This window comes from Heterodontus francisci, chromosome 26 (genome assembly GCF_036365525.1).
Source record: "Heterodontus francisci isolate sHetFra1 chromosome 26, sHetFra1.hap1, whole genome shotgun sequence".
Classification (NCBI taxonomy): Eukaryota; Metazoa; Chordata; class Chondrichthyes; order Heterodontiformes; family Heterodontidae; genus Heterodontus; species Heterodontus francisci.
In genome coordinates this window covers 38,120,430-38,141,667 of record NC_090396.1, presented here as the reverse complement: position 1 = coordinate 38,141,667, position 21,238 = coordinate 38,120,430, and the positions used below count along the sequence as shown (strand labels likewise).

The 21,238-nt window shown below is 42.1% G+C and overlaps 1 protein-coding gene across 2 annotated transcripts in view; it reads right to left on the bottom strand.

The window, feature by feature from the left end:
- Window positions 1-4,296: 4,296 nt before the first annotated feature.
- The window catches only part of arhgap44a (Rho GTPase activating protein 44a), a 479,646-nt gene continuing 462,704 nt past the window's right edge, over window positions 4,297-21,238 (bottom strand). For both annotated transcript variants that reach the window (XM_068058026.1, XM_068058032.1), the window contains 2 exons: window positions 4,842-5,004; window positions 4,297-4,556 (listed from right to left, as the gene is read on the bottom strand). In XM_068058026.1, the coding sequence (XP_067914127.1) occupies window positions 4,886-5,004 (119 nt within the window). In that variant the 3' untranslated portion in view covers window positions 4,297-4,556; window positions 4,842-4,885. The remainder of the gene's footprint in view (window positions 4,557-4,841; window positions 5,005-21,238) is intronic.

Here is a 21,238-nt window from a genome sequence, read left to right as displayed (position 1 = left end):
TCTTAAATGAGGTACAGATCGGTATAGGAAGGCAGTTCCAGAGTACAGAGCCTAGGCAGCAAGGCATGGTGTCCAATGGTGGAGGGATTAAAATAGGGGCTGCGCCAGAGGTCAGACTTGGAGGAGCACAGAGATCTCGAAAGATTGTATGGCTGGAGGAGGTTAGAGAAATAGTGAGGGGTGAGGCCATAGAGGAATTTAAGGACAAGAATGAGAATTTTAAAATAAAGTCTTTGCCTGACCAGGAGCCAATGTAGGTCAGCAAGTACAGTGGTGATCGGAGAACGGGACTTGGTGTGAACTAGGATACAGGCAGCAGAGTTTTGGATGAGCTCAAATTTACAGAGAATGCAAAGTGGGATGAAGGCCAATACAGCATTGGAATGGTTGAATCTAGTGATAACAAAAGCATGGATGAGGGTTTCAGCAGCAGATGAACTGAGGCCGGGGCAGAGAGAGATGATGTTACATTGGTGAAAGTAGGCAGTCATGGTGATGGAGTGGATAGCTGGTCGGAAGCAAAATTACAATTAACTGATTATATTATAATTTTACAGTAAAAGTATTTACATTTGGCATTAATACTTAAAATGAAATTGTAAACCATTTGTGTTCTAACCTGTTTTACCTGCAGGGGGCAAACATGTACCACATTCTGATGGTTGCTGTTCCATATTAAAATTATTACAGTAGAAGTGCATATCTACAAAGGCCTATACATGTAAAGCACCAAAACAAAGGTTTAAAGACATCGGGCTGGACCTTAAGAACCCACCGCCGATCTCAAGTGCACACTGGGCCGCACACCAAAGAGTTGCCGCAATCTCAAGTGCATTTAAATAGCCAGGACCGCACGACACCCCCCCAAACCCTACCCCCAGTCTTGTGGAGGTGGTGGGCTGCTTGTCCCCGGCCATGGTGTCAGCTGCCTGTACGCCATTTTTAAAGGGCAGCCAGCCCTGCCGCCTGATTTAAATTTTTAAACACATACCCACCCCCGCAAAATTAAATGAATAAATTTCTTATGCCCCGTTCCCACCCCCAATTACAATTACATTAACTATTTGGCCTTTCCCCCAAAAAAACACTTACCTTTTACATTTGATCCTGCCCCACCAAACTGCACAAAGTTTGAAGATCAACCCTTCCCACCCCCACCTTCCCAACCCCCAACCAGTGTCACGCCGTCTTCCCCCAGATAGAGATTTGAAGGCTTGGGAGTAGGGCTGGCCACCGTGCCCAAGATCGCGGCCGGCCCTCAAGTTTGCTGGTAAGTGTATGTTAATTCATTTATTTTATTCATTTGAATATTTTAATTGAGGTCCCGTCGCCCAGTGACAGGGAGGCTGCCACGGAACCTCGCCACCACCGGGAGGATCGGGCCAGGCCCTCCCAGTGTCGAGGTCCGTGACAGGCCTCATGTGGACCCATCTTCAGGCACCACCCCACCCCCCCCCATCCACCTTACACCTGCCTCAGAACCCGACGCCGAGGGGAGAACAAGATCCATTCCATAATTTTCTAAAAGTGTAACAAGCTATTTTTAAAAACTGGCGACAAAAGCAGAAGTCGCAAACGTTGTGCTCAGCTATTACTTTGGTGCATGAATGGACCTTTTTGCACTGGTTCTCAGTTTGTGTTCCAGGTAACCTCACAGGTTTCATGCCCTGGGGACAGAAAGCAGACATCTAAGCACATATGACATACAACATGTGTCATAGCTAACCCAGTTCTATTCCTCACATGTGCCTGAAAATACTAGTTGTGCTACAAAAACTTGCATGTAAAGACAATAGTTTTGTAAATCAGGTGCATAGTCCCCCCAAGTAGAAATGCTGATATATTACCATTACTATGAATGAAATAAGGTAGGCATCTTCCAGTAGTGTGGGACTACTGTATGACATCAGAATTCCTAGATTCACGGGGCGGGGAAGGGGTGTAAATTTGATCTTGTGCAATAATATAAAATGGGTGATAATGAATTGATAGCTTGATTTATATGTCGGTCATTTTACACTATCACAAAAAGTCAAAATCCACCCCATTAAAAACTACAAGCATGGGCAATATTCTAGAAAAATCCTGTGTGCAAGGTTTTGAAAGTAAAGGTGCTGGAAAAGAATGTAAACAACATGTAAGCAATAGCCATTGAAAACATAAAGAACCCAGATAATGTTTGCTTGCACAGATGATATTAAGTTTTTAGCACAAGATCCTGTGTGCTATTTTAGGGTTTACATGTAATGTTTAAAATATGTATTTGGACTGTGCTAAGCACTTGGCTACTTTTCACATGCCAGAAACATAGCTTAATGTTTGTGGGATCAGTTGGAATTATATGTAGCTATAAAGAGAAGATCTCACCACATTCATTTTATAACCATTTCTGGTATTTAATAAAAGTGAAGCAGATGGTTTGTTCAAAATCTGGGTAAAATGTTTAATTTAAGCTCTTGATCTACGCAACCTTGGTAAGATGCTTTGGCTTGTACAAGTTGCACCTCTCTTGAAACAAATGAGTTCATTAACATTAAAGACAATTTAAATTTGCCAGGGAGTGAACCCATAGCACAGGCACAGCAGTTCAGTGAAGAAAGATGCTGGGATCAGAGACCTAAGTTTCCGTCTTCATGCTCTGATGAGAACTTTCTCTACCAGCAGCTTTTATTGGAATTTCAGGATCATACCGCCCACAAATCTTCAAACATTCTTTTCAATAATTGGCAAATTGTGTGACCAAATCTCCAATATGTGCTGTTGGAGATTGATGCTCCCTGCCCCCAGTGTGAACATGTAAAAAACCCTATGATATGTCATAAATTATGTAGGAAACTAACCATCCACAATCAAGCAAGAAACAGTGTTTGCAGCTGGTTTTGCATGTTGTAATAGTATTGGAGTTCTTCAATTACCAATCAGATCTCAACGAATAGAACAGTATCTCTTGGATGCACTGCATAATATCGATTGTGCAATTTTCTTCTGGCAGCATGGGTGAATTCAAAAACAGAAACCAAAGTATAAAGGAAATGATCATTTAGTGCCAATCAGACCTCTGCCCATTACTTCCCATGTACAAAGTTCCTAATTTCAGTTGGATCATCAGGAAATGCGAGGGAATGTACTGGTTAGAAGCTTTTTTACAAAGAGGTATAGTGGTTCACCTTTGCCTGAGAACCTTCCACAACACAAGTTTAAACTAAAAGGGCAAGGAGAAGGTACTGAAAATTACATACTGAACATGTCTGTAAGACGTTTATTTTATGGTTACCTTGGCGATGCATTCCTGTGTATAACAAATTTAAAATTACAAGTTACAAAACTGCAGGATGGACAACACAAATCAATGACTACTAAAATATCACAAGAGTTGAAAATAATATAGCCAGACAGATGGGATAAAAGTCTCCCTTTGCTGACATTTTTAAAGGTTCCATGCCTAATTATTCTGAAATTGGAGAATCAAAGTGTTCCCTTTCTGGCTCTATTACATCAGAATGGGCTGTAGGAAGTTCTTTTCTGAAAGCAGGGATAAGGCACATTGCTGTGGCAGAGTAGGAGGAGCTTTTATTTGCTATCTGACCCTCGTTATAGTTCGCCCGGCTTTTTGCTTGTTAGTTGCAGAGTTTGATGCCACTCAGCCACCTTAGACCACAGGCCAGTTGCTTTCTTTGTCAAGAGGACAGCTCTTAAATATACACACAGGCTGCTAGCCCGAAAACAGAGGTGACTGCCAAGTGGCTGACAGCTTCTGTGCTGTAAGCAATTGGTCAAGGCACTCAGCCACAAACGGGATATTTGTGACCGCAAAGTCTGGGACTGGGTCTGTGTGACTGCCAGTAGGTTGCATTTGCCTGCAGACAACATGGCCAATGATTTCAACAGCTGAAGGCATATATAACTGAAGCTAGAACCTGCTTGCACCTCATTTAATAAATCCAAGGTAGTTGCAACTAGTCCACTTGAATCAGTTGACCATGGAAATTGGGACAACAGGACCAGTTGTACTGGTTTCAGTTAACCATTTGTACCTGTTCCAATTGAAAATTATATTGGCTCCAGTTGAGACCAGTGAATATGGTTCGAGCAGAAAATTATATTGCTTAAAGTTGTGACCAGTTAGACTGTTTCTGACTCAACTCATTCCATTTGAGACCAGAATATTAACTTGCAAAAAGTGTTCATATAAGTAACACAAACAAGTGAAAATTACCAATGTGGTGTGTGCTATGGTCATGCAGTGAAGTTAAAAACACTCTTGACTGCACTGTTCATTTCAAGTTTTATTGTGACACAGAAAAATACAAAATACAGTTTAATAGCAAAAACCAAATTAAACACAGTGCAGAAATTTAAAATGCAAAAATGTTAAATTACAGTTATAATCAAAATACAAAACTTAAACTTAATTATATATGATCGTTTTGATTGTTCGCTGGATTTTTGTCTTCTATTGAGGTCTTGTATTTTCTTGGAGATGTAATTGTTCATCTTACTGAGCCTGTTCAGATTTCCCACTCAGTCCTGGATTTGGAAGTGATGTGTGAAGCATACTGTAAATAAGAGAAAAAATAAAGTCACAGACTTCATTGTGATAGAGGCCTCCCTGCTGAGATCCTGTTGAGAGAGATTTGTGATGTTTTGAACTCTAATTAACTAATTAATTAACTAAAGACTACACAAGGGCAGATTGTTCAATGGTTCAGCCACATTAAGTGACTTAATTCATTATGGAGGCAGGTTTAGCACTACACCAAATGTCATTATGATCCATCACTTTCTGCTGAAGCCAACAATAATTATTTAATGTTTTGAATATTAATTATAAGGATCATTACCTTGCTAACAATTGCAGTATACAAATGCTCACTGCATGGTCTCTTCATGCTTCATAAGAATTAGGACTTGCTGACTCTGCCTGGTTGGTGCTGGGGGTGCAGGCATGTTCAACATTGTTTGCTGGGGATGCACCATCACACCTAGGCATGTCCGATTCTCTTGCTGCAACATGAGGAAAAATAATTGGCATCATTCATATATCAGAGTTGGGAGGCCATTTGCACAACTCTAATTTACTCCATCATCTGTTTCCGATCAGGCAGAACTGTAAGGTCCCTGACCTTGGTCAAGTTCTTGGACAAGAAAAAAAAGGGCAACAGACAATGGTTTTGGTACAAGAAGTCATCAAAATATATGCTTAAACAAAATACTTAACAATAGGAGATAGTAGAAAAGTCATTTTCAATCGTTGCTCCTCGAAGCTGCCTGGACACAGGTGAAGTTTTATATTTTTATTTTATATTTAGAGATACAGCACTGAAACAGGCCCTTCGGCCCACCAACAACCACCCATTTATACTAATCCTACATTAACACTATATTCTCTACCACATCCCCACCATTCTCCTACCACCTACCTACACTAGGGGCAATTTACAATGGCCAATTTACCTATCAACCTGCAAGTCTTTGGCTGTGGGAGGAAACCAGAGCACCCGGCGAAAACCCACACAGACACAGGGAGAACTTGCAAACTCCACACAGGCAGTACCCAGAACTGAACCCGGGTCACTGGAGCTGTGAGGCTGCGGTGATAACCACTGCACCTCAGTGCCGCCCTTAAGTTGTCTTTGGTCCTTCTCTGATGTCTTCTTCTACTCTGGCTTCCTCTATGTGAGTCTTCTTCAGTGGTTGTGAACACTTGTGCGTTCTGTGCTTCTTAAGTTCCTGCTTTTGTACCTTTTTTTTCAGAGCTGTCTTGGTGCCAATCCTTGCAGCTTTGCACGTGTTTTGACCTTACAATAATTTATACTTTTTTCCTAACCTGGCTTATAATTTGATTGGCTTCTCCTGTATCATCCCACACTTTATATCACCATTTTCTTGCAACAGAACTTTTATAAAACATCTTTAAAAACTACTAATACAACAATCCTTTCAATAAAAACCTTTTCATAAATGCATATTTTACAGTCTTTCCAATCAAAACATTAATTTAAATATATTTAAACATTTTTAATTAGAACATGAATTTAAACATATTTTACACCTTCTCAGGGGGCTGTATTAGTCAGAGAAGGGGGCAGCAATGCAGAATACAGTTCAATTCAATGGAGATCACGTAGGCAGCTCTGAAAAAAAAATACAAAAGCAGGGTCCTATGAACCATAAAACACACAGGCAGAAACAGAGACACAGGGACTTTTTTTCTAAGCTGCAGGCAGTCTTATTGGTTTGACTAAGTCAATCCAGTTGGATTCAGCTATATGTCAACTGTCTCCATTTAATTCCAACTGGTTCCACTTTATCTGCCAACTGGTTCCAGATGAACCAGTCACAAGCCAACTGATACTAGATGAGCCCAAATGGTTCCAGTTAAAGTCGACTGGGCAACTGGGAATACCAAATGGTTACCAGTTAAGATTGCCAGTTATCCCAGCTGTATTCAGCCAACACCAGTTGAAACCGGAAAAGGCCAATTTACATTTCCAACTGGTTTCAATTGGTTTGGAAAGATGGGCAGGACCCAGTGAAGGTAAGAACAAAGGGAGAGAGAAGATAGGAACAACAGATCAGCATATGAAAGAGGACAGGAAAAGACGAGCGAGTCCATCTGACCCATCCCAGCAAGGTCTAACTTCCTGACAGTGGCACCAAAAGTGGTGAACTACTGTATTTGGCACTAATATCCCTCATTTTAATGAATACAAAATGGTGCACTTACAAGATGATTAAAAGATTGGAATTTCAACATTATCATTAATATAATTAAGGAAGGAAAGATTACTTGGGTAGTGATGGGTGAGGACTATTTGATCTGTTAATAATAGCAGGAAAGATAGATTACACAATGCTACACATGTTTCAATTGAAAGTTTCAATAGTAATGGAGCTAAAACAATTCATTTGTTCTCTGGGACTAATGACCATGGTCATATGAATGATAAGGAATGAAAATGGTTAACATGAATAAAATCTTTTTAGAGAAACAAGTAGAATGTTTTACATCAATTGATAGGTCTAGCACTGTGGAATTTTGCATTCACTGGTGTCACAAGTTATTGTTGCAGGACATATTCTAAAGCAATGGTTATCTATATCAGCACTCCCTGTGAGAATCAACCCAGCCGAGTGTTCACTCTGTCTGCTTCTCTGGCACGAAAGAATGTTAATGTATTCGGCTCTCTTGGAATGCAGAGCCTCAGTGACCTCCCTTATGCATCAGTGGATGCCAAACTGGGAGATTTTGCAAATATTGCCTGCTCTGGCCTGGAAGGAACAAGGTGCTTAAAAGATCATGGTCACAGTCACCTTCACAGCAACTGGCATTGTTGTCCTTGCCCTGCTCTAAGGATGCAACTGTGTTGCAGCAGGTGGCAAATTTCAGTGAGGACTTCCTAGTGAAGCAGAGATGTCTGACACACTGCTCCTTGCTGATGTTCAGGTAGGAGAATTGCTCTCTGAATACTCTGAGCAGATATGGCCTCCTGCTGAGAGCCCTTCTCCAACTCCTCCTCCTCCTTCTTCCAGCAGCTTGACCTGCTGTATGTTACCTCTCCTCATTCTCCCTGTCCTGCTGTAGGCCAAGAGGGATGCAAACTACTGTGCTTATGTCTGAGAGCAAGAAGTCTGTATAGAATCCTTGAAATCAGGACATTATCGTTCAGCACATGCTGCGCCACTCCCTGTAGGCTTCAGTAACTTTAGCAACTCTGGAAATCACCAAACACTTTCATAATCACAGTAACAGCTAGTAGAAATCAATCAGCAACTTACCTAAATAGGATCAGTGGCGGTTCTTCTTGCTGCTGAACGTGTGTTCAGCTGTGTGCGGCTAAGACAGGGAGTTAGCTGAATATTTCTGAATGGACGCTCCCTGCACACGTGCTGATGCCCTCAGCAAAACGGCACTACAGATGCCATTTTAGAGGCACAATTGCACCGGTAGTGCTGCAAAATCAGGTGCTTCTCATCCAAAATTTGTGGCCATAATGTTCATAATCCATGCACCGTATACAATTGCAGAAAAATTTGTATTTATTCAAGAAATGTGCAACATTAAGCTTTGCATAGCAACCAACCATGGTTGACTCCTAGTTCATAATACCACAATTAATTGATAGTAATTGTTATAGCAAAGAAACACTGGTTAGATTTCAAATAAGTAAAAAAAAATGACCAAATATACACCCAAGTGGAAACGGTTCAACTACATTATGAAAACTAATGCTAAACCTCAGCCACAGATATAATACACAGCAAAAATAGACTTGTGTCCAAAAGAAGCTATTCAAAGCCTGCAGACAGTAAACAATTTTTGCATTGGATACTCCAATCCAACACAATGTTGAGTTGTTCAATTGGTCAGAGATGATTATTATACCATTTGGAGGAACTGTAAATTAGTATGCAAATAAAAACAGGCAATAAACAAACAACAATGAGCTTTGCCTATACATCAGCTAATATTGCAGCTTGTTAAAACCTGGAAAAGAGAGAACTGTTGCAAAAATGATACCCACGCTTTGCAAATAAGACATGAACAAGACACCTTCAATATCCTACAATGTAGTGGGTGGAACTCCATATATGACACACCTCAAGACAACATTTTAAGATACATGTTACAAAATAGAGCTAACAGTGTTCTTTTTTTAAACATTTACAGATGTAGGATGTGAGACTGGTCTTTGCTAGCAACGTAATATGGGCTTGCATTGAATTGGCAGCTCGTTTTACATCACGCCCTATTTTCTTTCCCAGAAACAGAGTGCTGGAGGCTGGCACTAAAAAGGAAGATTTAGAATAAAATACTTACACGAATGTGGAGCCAGGAATGAGCAGGACAGCACATTACAACCGCAGAACATTACCACCGCCCCACCCCAACCCCCCACACGTACCTTTGGGTCTTGGTCAGCAGCCAGCAGGTTGTTCTTGCTGGTTCTCACCCACTGTTCAGGCACAATCTCATTTTTAGGCTACTATCCTCTGTGGTGTTTCAATATTACTTTAGCTACCCAAACAGGTCATACTTTAGTCTTCATAATTGCAGAGTATGAATTTAAACCCAGACTTCACAAAAATCATAATCCCCAAGCACTTCCCCAAAATTTTGAGCCATTGTCTATTCCTCTGAGGTTACTTGTTGTTTCAACCAGGCCACTCCCACCTATTGAACACCATTTTCTCCAGCAAGAGCATCAGAGTGTACACTTCAGTTGCTATGTAACTGTGTTACATAATATTTGTGACGTGCATGGTTCCAGATAATTGCATTCTTTGCCAGAACAGAACTGAGACATGACTGGCTTCAATGAAGCTGTCAGATCTTACCATACGAGCAGCTATCTGTGCAGTCAGCCAAGTGAAGTTCTAATTGCTTGTTGTAATAGTTCACATGATTATGGAGATTTCCTTTCAGTTGTATTGTCAATACTTAAAAGGTAACCAAGTTCAAAACAGATCTTTTTCAAAAGCTGTTTAACTATAAACTTCTATCAGCTGCTACTTCCTTTTTATTCCCTAACATCGTACAATCTGGTAATTTAGAGTAACAGGATTGGCTCACTTTAGCAATTCCTAAGGTCAACCATCCTTTGTCCTGGTTTCTTTCCATGTCCTGCGAGTACATGATTCTACATTCAATGTCTGTGTTATTTCCTGAAATGATAACAGCTCAATTTGCAACCAGGACAACACATTTTTCATAGTTATATACATTGCCTTTTACAGGAGCTGAAGCAGCTGTTCCTCAACCTTTGTTTGCATTTGTCACGCACAGTCCTTCTGTTGGACCACCTGCAGCACAGAGGGGTGAGAAGATTCTGCTGGCTCTGTTTCTGGGTCAGGTGAAAATTGCCATTCACTAGTCTCGGAGAAGTATAAGAGGCTAAAAGTTAGAAAGATCAGAGTGAGAATGGGAAGAGAGTTGGAAAAGCAAATCATTAGGTGCATGGGATAGAATGGTATATTCAGCAAAGCATTCACCCAACCTCCATTTAGACTCTGCAACATAGAGAAGAGAACATTGTGAGCTTTGACTGCAGATACTGGATTGGAGGGAATACATGCAAATCATGTCTCTCATGAAAAAAGTGTTGCACCCTAAACAATGATGTTCGAAAAAATGAATGGTGTGCATTTGATCTGCAGAGGAACATAGAACATTACAGCGCAGTACAGGCCCTTCGGCCCTCAATGTTGCGCCGACCTGTGAAACCATCTGACCCAAACTATTCCATTTTCATCCATATGTCTATCCAATGACCACTTAAATGCCCTTAAAGTTGGCGAGTCTACTACTGTTGCAGGCAGGGCGTTCCACGCCCCTACTACTCTCTGAGTAAAGAAACTACCTCTGACATCTGTCCTATATCTATCACCCCTCAACTTAAAGCTATGTCCCCTCGTGTTTGCCATCACCATCCGAGGAAAAAGAATCTCACTATCCACCCTATCTAACCCTCTGATTATCTTATATGTCTCTATTAAGTCACCTCTCCTCCTCCTTCTCTCTAACGAAAACAACCTCAAGTCCCTCAGCCTTTCCTCGTAAGACCTTCCCTCCATACCAGGCAACATCCTAGTAAATCTCCTCTGCACCCTTTCCAAAGCTTCCACATCCTTCCTATAATGCAGTGACCAGAACTGCACGCAATACTCCAGGTGCGGCCGCACCAGAGTTTTGTACAGCTGCAGCATGACCTCGTGGCTCCGAAACTCGATCCCCCTACTAATAAAAGCTAACACACCATATGCCTTCTTAACAGCCCTATTAACCTGGGTGGCAACTTTCAGGGATTTATGTACCTGGACACCAAGATCTCTCTGCTCATCTACACTACCAAGAATCTTCCCATTAGCCCAGTACTCTGCATTCCTGTTACTCCTTCCAAAGTGAATCACCTCACACTTTTCCGCATTAAACTCCATTTGCCATCTCTCAGCCCAGCTCTGCAGCCTATCTATGTCCCTCTGTAACCTACAGCATCCTTCGGCACTATCCACAATGCCACCTTCGTGTCATCCGCAAATTTACTAACCCACCCTTCTACACCCTCTTCCAGGTCATTTATAAAAATGACAAACAGCAGTGGCCCCAAAACAGATCCTTGCGGTACACCACTAGTAACTAAACTCCAGGATGAACATTTGCCATCAACCACCACCCTCTGTCTTCTTTCAGCTAGCCAATTTCTGATCCAAAGCACTAAATCACCTTCAATCCCATACTTCCGTATTTTCTGCAATAGCCTACCGTGGGGAACCTTATCAAACGCCTTACTGAAATCCATATACACCACATCCACGGCTTTACCCTCATCCACCCGTTTGGTCACCTTCTCAAAAAACTCAATAAGGTTTGTGAGGCACGACCTACCCTTCACAAAACCGTGCTGACTATCGCTAATGAACTTATTCTTTTCAAGATGATTATAAATCCTATCTCTTATAACCTTTTCCAACATTTTACCCACAACCGAAGTAAGGGTCACAGGTCTATAATTACCAGGGCTGTCTCTACTCCCCTTCTTGAACAAGGGGACAACATTTGCTATCCTCCAGTCTTCCGGCACTATTCCTGTCGACAATGACGACATAAAGATCAAGGACAAAGGCTCTGCAATCTCCTCCCTGGCTTCCCAGAGAATCCTAGGATAAATCCCATCTGGCCCAGGGGACTTATCTATTTTCACACTTTCCAAAATTGCTAACACCTCCTCCTTGTGAACCTCAATCCCATCTAGCCTAGTAGTCTGTATCTCAGTATTCTCCTCGACAACATTTTCTTTCTCTACTGTAAATACTGACAAAAAATATTCATTTAACGCTTCCCCTATCTCCTCTGATTCCACACACAACTTCCCACTACTATCCTTGATTGGCCCTAATCTAACTCTAGTCATTCTTTTATTCCTGATATACCTATAGAAAGCCTTAGGGTGTTCCTTGATCCTCTCCGCCAATGACTTCTCGTGTCCTCTCCTCGCTCTTCTAAGCTCTCCCTTTAGATCCTTCCTGGCTAGCTTGTAACTCTCAAGCGCCCTAACTGAGCCTTCACGTCTCATCCTAACATAAGCCTTCTTCTTCCTCTTGACAAGCGCTTCAACTTCTTTAGTAAACCACGGCTCCCTCACTCAACAACTTCCTCCCTGCCTGACAGGTACATACTTATCAAGGACACGCAGTAGCTGCTCCTTGAATAAGCTCCACATTTCGATTGTGCCCATCCCCTGCAGTTTCCTTCCCCATCCTACGCATCCTAAATCTTGCCTAATCGCACCATAATTTCCTTTCCCCCAGCTATAATTCTTGCCCTGAGGTATATACCTGTCCCTGCCCATCGCTAAGGTAAACCTAACCGAATTGTGATCACTATCACCAAAGTGCTCACCTACATCTGCAACCGCCCAAATATGTAACCTCACTTACCCAGCAGTCCCGCGTGCGCTCCGCCTATACACGAGAAATGCTCTGCTCCCGCTGTTCTCTCTCTCTCTCAAAGCATGGAAATATGGAAGTGAAGATGATGGATAAGTATACAGAGTGTCGTAGAGGGAATGAATGATCCCACTGGAAAACTGTGAAGGGAGAAAAGGAGATGACTTGAAAAATTAGAAGGAAGCATTCTGCAGTAAAGAAGAAAGCATGGAGAAAAAGTTTAAAGTCACATCATGAAGATGGCTTCATGTTGAGTTTGGATTTATTGCGGTAAAGGCTTTGGGGGTCTGAATAAGGTCTGGGCCTAAAACGTCCAGAAATGTTTTCATCAGATGAAGGGTCATTGACCTAAAACATCGGGGGGAATTTTCCCAAACTGGGGAAGACGGGTTTGTGTGCACGAAGGAAGTTAAATCCCCTGTAATTGATGTCAGATTGGTGTCCCAACATCATCCCACCCTCTGCCTGGATTCTGCAGTGTGGGATTGAAGGCAGGCGGGGAATTCCCTTGGATCTGTTGGGTAAGTTATTAAGGTAATAAAAAACAATTAAGAACTGTTTTAACCCTTATTTCTGGATTTCCCAGATAGGGGACCTGTTTCCTGGCCTGTCAGCAACTCGCCAGGGTCACTGAGGTGAATGCACAGTGGGAAGAGCTTCTTCAGTGAAACTGACTCATGTGGAGAGGAGGGAAAGGCAACATTTGTGGAGGATGACTGTAAGGCATGAGTGCGAAAGGGCAATAGGCTGAGGATGAGGATGAATGTTAGGTATACAGATGGGAATGTGAGGTGCCTGCAGAGAGAGGATTAAGTGGAGCTACAAGGTGTGTTGTCCTGAGGAGTGCTGTGGAGGAGAATGCGGTGAAAGTCAAAATGTGGGAGGGACTTGGCACTTGTCATGCCCTCCTGATCTCCTGGATCCTCTTGGTGCATTGTCTCCATTTTGAAGGGACCACATTCCTGCTGCTGACTTCTTCGGCCACTTCCATCCATGCCTGCTTGGTTGAAGAGGCTGGTCTCTTCATGCCCTTGGGAGAGCTCACATCACTGCTGTCCCTCAGATCCTGCAGCAGAACCTCCAGGTAAAAGTGAGAAATGTGGGGAACAGCTTTCCCAGCCTGCTCTCCACTCCTGTGATTCCTGCAGCCTCAAAATTCCAAGTGCTGGTATGCTCTGGTTACACATGCTGTGGTGTTTAATTAGAAATCCTTCCTTAGACAGAATGGACACATCAGCTACCTGCATTCCCTAACTGGTCGGGCAACCCAGAGACAGGATGCTAATGCCATGGCTCGATTAAAGAGACTCGGCTAAGCCCCCCTATTAGTAAATTGGGTTCCCAACCCGAAAATAGTCCCGCTGTTCCGACAGGAAGTAAGTCCAGAAGATTCCACCCGTAAGGTCTTTTTCTCTCTCCCCAGATGCTGCCAGACCTGCTGAGTATTTCCAGCATATTCTGTCTTCATTTCAGATCTCCAGCATCTGCATGCACTACTCTCCCTGAACGATTGTTGCTTTAATCAAAAAATGGGAATGAAAGCTGCAAAGTTTGCTCTCCTGCTCAAATCCTTGGCTTTGTTACAGCTGGACAGCTAGGATTGGAAGCACATTATTATTGGACCTGCTCAGCATAGAAGATAGGAATTTTAATTCCAAATCAAGTTAATTTATTGCAGTTAGAAGGTAGACTGTGATTTGAAACAGCTGTAAATTTTGAATAAGTGGACAGTACTTTAAACAGACATCTGCACTCCAAACACACCTCTCTCACCAAACACACTGTATAAAGAACAGAAAGTATATGGAACAGAAGATGAGGCTGAGTTAAACATTCAATTGGACATAACAGTATAACTTCAAGAATATTAAGGACACAAGTATTATTCCACTTAATGAGTTAACAAATTAAGGGAGTCATTACACAATAATAAAGTAGGAAAGCAAATAGTGAGTATTGTGCATGTTGCAATGCTTACTTAATTTGTTTAATAATATTACATTCATTTTCAACATATTGATAGAGTCTGTAACATGATGCCCAAAATACTGGCAGAAATCATGTAATAAAAACAGATTTTGATTTATTGAATAATTCGTAAACCAGTAACCCTGCAATGTCAGAGTCATTTACGGCACGGAAGGAAGCCATTCAGCCCATCGAGTTCGTGCCAGCTCTCCACAGAGCAATCCAGTCAGTCCCACTCTCCTGCTCGATCCCTATAGCCCTGCAAGTTTATTTTCTTCAAGCGCACATCCAATTTTCTTTGCGATTCATTGATTGTCTCTGCTTCCACCACCCTCGTGGGCAGCGAGTTCCAGGTCATTACCACTTGCTGAGTAAAAAAGTTTTTCCTCACATCCCCCCTGCATCTCTTGCACAAAACCTTCAATCTGTGTCCCCTTGTCCTTGTACCATTAGTTAATAGGAACAGTTTTTCCTTGTCTAACTTATCTCAGCCTGTCATAATCTTGTACACCTCGATCAAATCTCCCCTCAATCTCCTTTGCTTGAGTGAGAACAACCCCAGCTTTTCCAACCTAACCTTGTAATTAAAATCCCCTATTCCTGGAACCATTCTGGTAAATCTCCTCTGCACCTTCTCAAGGACCCTCACATCCTTCCTAAACTGTGGTGACCCGAACTGGATGCAATACTGTAGTTGGGGACTAACCAGAGCTTTATAAAGATTCAGCATAACTTCCCTGCTTTTGTACGCTATGCTTCTATTCACGTGTTAAATAAATCTCTCCTTCATAAGATGCTTTTGCAATGAAGGCTGAGATATGCATAGGCCTCCGTCACAGCCACAACCTCATTACTGACATTTCTTTCCCACCCCGCTGAGAAAGTTTTCCTTCCCCCACCCTTTGAGATGAAGCCCCTCCTGTGAAGATTGTTCGCCCTCTCCCCTCCTCCTGCTGACATATTTTACCGGGCCTGGCTTGTTCCTACTGTTGAGATTGCTTGCCCACTCAATCCCTACACACCCAGTGACATTGTTTACTGGCCTTTCCCTCTCAAATTGTTTATGACTTTTCCTCCCCAGCCCAAGATTGCTTGCCAGCCTCCTCTCCCAGCTAAGGTAGTTTCCCTGCATGTTTCACTCGATCCTATTTCCTTTTCCCTCTCTCCTCTCTCCCCCTTTTTTTTCCCTATCCCTCTGCATTCCCAGTACTTTCCTTTCTCCCACCCTCCCCTTGCCCAGCCTTGATCTAATTCTCCCATGCCCTTCAAAGCTGCTTGACCTGAATACTGCACCTGCTCTGCCTCCCCATGTGCAGCGACATGCGAGATTGACTAGTTAAAGATAAACTTCATGTTCAGAACAACTTCTATTTAGCATTTTGAACATTTATATAACATATTTCCAAATATAAGTGCATCTTAATGATTTAATCTACAAATGAAAACAGATTTCAATGAAATTGTTTTCAGTAACAATAAAGGAGACGTTTATAAGTTTGACAGATTATTAGCAATCTTTTGCTACCACTGGGTATTGACTGCTACTGCTTCCTAGCGCAGACCGAAATACAAAGGCAAAGTATAATGTTTAACATTGTTCTTTTCATTATGGGGTTTCACAAAATATGTGCTGTTTAAAATTATGTTTCAAGTATAATTTTCCATATGTCAATGAATATCCTGCAAAGAAACAAACTCAACACATGGAAACAGGAATCAGAGAGTAGGCATAAATAGGTCATTTTCTATTTGGCAAGACGTAACAAGTGGGGTGCCGCAGGGGTCAGAGCTGGGGCCTCGCCTTTTTACAATTTGTATAAATGATTTGGATGAAGGGACTGAAGGTAGTGTTGTTAAATTTGCTGATATCACAAAGATAGGTCGGAAAGTAAGTTGTGAAGAGGACATAAGGATGCTACAAAGGGATATAGATAGGTTAAGAGAGTGGGCAAAGGTCTGGCAAATGGAGTTTTCTATGATTCTATAGATGAGGAAAATCTTTTTCACCCAGAGGGTGGTGATGGTCTGGAATTCATTGCCTGAAAGGGTGAGGCAGAGACCCTCACTCAACTCATTCGAAATGGGCGGCACAGTGGCACAATGGTTAGCACTCCAGCCTCACAGCTCCAGCGACCTGGATTCAATTCTGGGTACTGCCTGTGTGGAGTTTGCAAGTTCTCCCTGTGTCTGCGTGAGTTTTCGTCGGGAACTCCGGTTTCCTCCCACCACCAAAAGACTTGCAGGTTGATAGGTAAATTGGCCATTATAAATTGCCCCTAGTATAGGTAGGTGGTAGGGGAATATAGGGACAGGTGGGGATGTGGTAGGAATATGGGATTAGTGTAGGATTAGTATTAATGGGTGGTTGATGGTCGGCACAGACTCGGTGGGCCAAAGGGCCTGTTTCAGTGCTGTATCTCTAAATAAATAAAAGGAGTCTGGATATGCACCTCAAATGCAGTAAGCTGCAGGGCTATGGACCAAATGCTGGAAGGTGGGATTAGAATAGGTGGATCGTTTCTCAGTCGGCACAGGCACGATGGGCCAAGTGACCTCTTTCGTGCCTTAAATGTTCAATGATGTTCTATGTGGGACAATGTGAAATTGTCCATTTTGGCAGGTAGAATAAAAAAGAAGCATATTGTATAAATGGCAAGAGATAGCAGACGGATCTGGGTGTCCTAGTGTATGAATTGCAAAAGGTTAGTATGCAGGTTCAGCAAGTAATTAGGAAAGCTAATAGAATGTTATTGTTTATTGCGAGGGGAATTGAATACAAAAGTAGGGAGGTTATGCTTCAGTTATACAGGGTATTGGTGAGGTCACATCTGGATTACTGTGTACAGTATTGGTCTCTTTACTTAAGGAAGGATGTAGATCTGTTGGAAGCAGTTCAGAGAAGGTTTACTAGACTAATAGCTGAAATGGGCGGGTTGTCTTCTGAGGAAAGGCTGGACAGGCTAGACTGGAGTTTAGGAGAGTAAGAGTTGACTTGATTGAAACATATAAGATCCTGAGGGGTCTTGACAGGGTGGATGTGGAAAGGATGTTTCCCCTTGTGGGAGAATCTAGAACTAGGGGATACTATTTAAAAGTAATGGGTCGCCCATTTAAGACATAGATGAGCAGAATTTTTTTTTATCTCAGAGGGTCGTGAGTCTTTGGAACTCTCTTTCTCAAAAGGCAGTGGAAGCGGAGACTTTGAATATTTTTAAGGCAGAGGTAGATACATTCTTGATAAGCAAGGGGTTGAATGGTTATCGGGGGTAGATGGGAATGTGGAGTTGAGGTTTCAATCAGATCAGCCATGATCATATTGAATGTCGACACAGGGCTCAAAGGGCCAACTGGCCTACTCCTGCTTTTAATTCGTACGTTCATATGTTGAAACATGGAAAACTCCTGAAGTTCTATATAATTCTAGGCAGCAAAAAGTGCTGCATGGCAATAAATGACAAAACAATTTCTCCACAGGAGTAGACAGCTACTCTTTGTAGCTGGTACAAATTAATTTGAGACAGGAACTAGATATAAAAAGAGTGGCCTAAATAAAAATCTGGGTCCAGTGTAAAGAGTGTATTGTTGAACTGCTAAAAAGATCCCTTCTATTCTTAAAATGACAAAAGAAATTACCTAATTGATGTATTTATGTTTCAGTGATACTGTCACTGATACTATGACTTAGACAATAGTGCTTTGCAGCAAAAAACGGATGATTTGTCTCCTGAGGTGCTCAGACCCACTTGAATGAATAGTTCACCCAGGCTCCTTTGGAGGCTGCAACGCCTGATCAGCAATTAAACATGGTCTTACAGCAGTGTCAGATTGTGGCGAGACTGATTGATTAGCCTGCCTGCACAAACCAGTGGCGCATTAGTTTCTCAGTAATCTGTATGGACCTTTCCCAGCCATTGGGGAAATATTCCCGACCTGAAGGATAAGCGATCATTGAGATAACAGCCCAAACGGCAAAAGTGTGTCATTCTGAAACGTGGATCATGATCTTGTTCTGGATAACCCCTTTGGTGTCCACCATTTGTTGCTCCACAGCAGATCCTCCCGATATGTTTTGCATGTCTGCAAGATATTTGTGTAATGAGGGTAATCTGGTAATATGTGTGAATATATTTAGACCGAAGATCAAGGGCTGGATGTGATCCTAGTCTATTTCGCTATCAATGCATTATCCATCCATGCTGCACAACAGGACTAATTACATTTGAAACTGGCTGTGGACGTGGGCTGAAAATAAGCCCTATTAACAGGTTGACAGGCATTTTCAGTTACTGAAAATATACTGCCCCTGCAGCTTGGCAGTAATACTGATCTGAGAGTGATACAACATAACACAGTAAACTCCAATCTGGTCACTGACAGGGTTGCTGAAAAGTTCAACTAAAAACTCAGAACTTTTATCTATCAGAAAACAAAAGTGAGAATCTGCTCCTAATGAGATAAAAAGGGCTGATGAATGCCCAGTGGGGGAACAGTTTTAAACAACACAAAATTGGGCGCTGGTCGGGGAAATAGTATGGTCCAAGCAAAACTATCACTGGTTCAACTACCACTTCTTTTGTTCTTGAAATTTAAATTTCATGGAAATTTGTTCTAATTGATTTTGATTATATGGGAAGGAAAATGAATGAGAAAGAATAATTTGCATTTCCTTGAATAGTTCAGGTAGCTCTCCAAATTTATTTCTTTCCTTTACTGTAAACGTCATATGTATTTCCTCATAGCACTCCTGGAAAGCATACCATTAAGTCAGAGATGCAAGTGGATAAGAAAATGCATAACTTGATCAGATTAGCATTTTGTAACAAAATGTTGGTGCAGTGATAGTAGGATAGTGGTGGGGAAAAAAAAGGCTAATTTTAACTCCCCCTTTCCCAGTGTAAGCGGGTGGTAATAGCCGAAAAAATAGTGTTGGGTCACACTGTCCCATTTACACTGGCATTCTGGTCATCTCCATGCAGGGTAGGGTCCTAAGATGGGAATCTGGATGGTGGCATCATTCAAGTGGGAAGCCACTTGTAATATGCAAATTGGGGTGCTCTGTTAGGACTCCCATTGTCAGTTTGAGTCACAAATGTACGGAGTGTGAGTCATGCACGCTCCGCCCATCTGTACCAGGTGGTGAACAGCCCAACCTGTGAGTCTCTTGTGCCCACAAAGAAAACCTTAAGTCTGCTTCCAGCCTGCCCAAGATCCCCTCTTCCCACACCGGGAGCGTTCACCTCCCCAGACTGCCGACCAGCTCAGCGAGGGAACCAGCCGATTTTCCAACCTCCCTCAACTGAGCAGCCACAGTGGGGCAACCATTTGGCACCTCCTACTTACTAGTGGTATGAAAAAGAGGCTTGGACCTCAAAATAGCTCAGTCCTCACACTAACAAGAACAAGCGGGCAATGGGCACATGCCACTCACTGTCAACCCATTTTCTGCCTGTGATTAAGAGTAGCCCCAAGATGTTCAGATATGGTGTTGGATGTTTTTTGCTCTGCCTCAATGTAGCTTTTTTTGGTATCAGAGGCAAAATATTATATGTACTCTTCCGCACTTAATGTAACCACTTTTTGCATGGTTAATCCAATTGAAACAGAGCAGGCTTGTTGAGCTTAGTGCCCCCTGTTCCATAGGTTTGTCCATAATGTCATTCGGCTGAAAGAAAATACACTCAGCACGTAGCTTGCTTTTTTACCGGACTCCCAAAATAAATGCTAAGATCTTCGGACTGGGTTTTCTTCTGCTACACTACTTGAAATTAGGGCAGTGTAGAGGCATAAAAAGGGGCATAGAGGCCTACTGCTGAATCTCCCCAACCACCATCCAAGCAGGGAACTCCATTGTCCAAGCCGTGACTGCTCTATTACATTTAATGGTGGTGGAGAAGAGGATATGAAAAACTGGCTGATTTTCCTACCTCACACCTGAAATATCAAAAACACCAACTATTAACAGGAGAAGGGTGCAGCATATGATAGGGCAGTGGTGGAAAGCCCATTAATGACACAGTTGGAGGAAGAGTCCCGAGTTGTGAGGAGCTGTCATGCTCTTTTGCCCCATATATGTTCCAAGAGGCCCTAGCCTAATGGAGACCTTCCTTTTAAGTAGCGTTAGGGCACTTTTGCCCCTTTTAATGGAACCTTTGTCTCTTTCCGCAGTGCCACTGAGATTTGCTCCCTTGATATGGTGGCTTCCTTGTAGTGTAATTTAATTCTATTGCTCTCCTAATGTGAGGAGACAAGGCAGAAGCAATAGTTGAAATGATCTAAAAAGGGCTCTCTTTTTGCGACCTGGACATGCTACAAATTTCACATAGCTATTCGGGCAAGTGAAAATATTCGGGGACATAGGACGCTAGGGCTCACCTATGAAAGTAGTTTGAAACATGCCAAGACTAAAATATCGAAAAATAAGCAAATGTTGTAGCAAGTGGAAAAATCTGATCGACATTTTGTTCAAAATGCTGGTTTAGTTGCACTTTTTATTTCAGAATATAAATATCCTTTCACATTATGTTTGTTTAGCTGGCAATTTGCTGTCTTTTAATAAAATTCTGAGCAACCTTCATAAAGACAACATTTTTTAAGTGTTGCGTATTATGAACAATTTTGGAAACTTAATTTAATGACTTATAAACAACTCAGGTCTTTTGATCTCTATGGCAGACATTTTTGATAATGTGCCAACAAATGCATGTTTTTGTTTAATATATTCTTCCATTCGAATAAATAATTCACACTCACTGAAGCATTCTCTGTGTTCAGAGATGCTTGGAGTCGTCATTTTATTTACGCCAAACTTATTTACATGGATCAA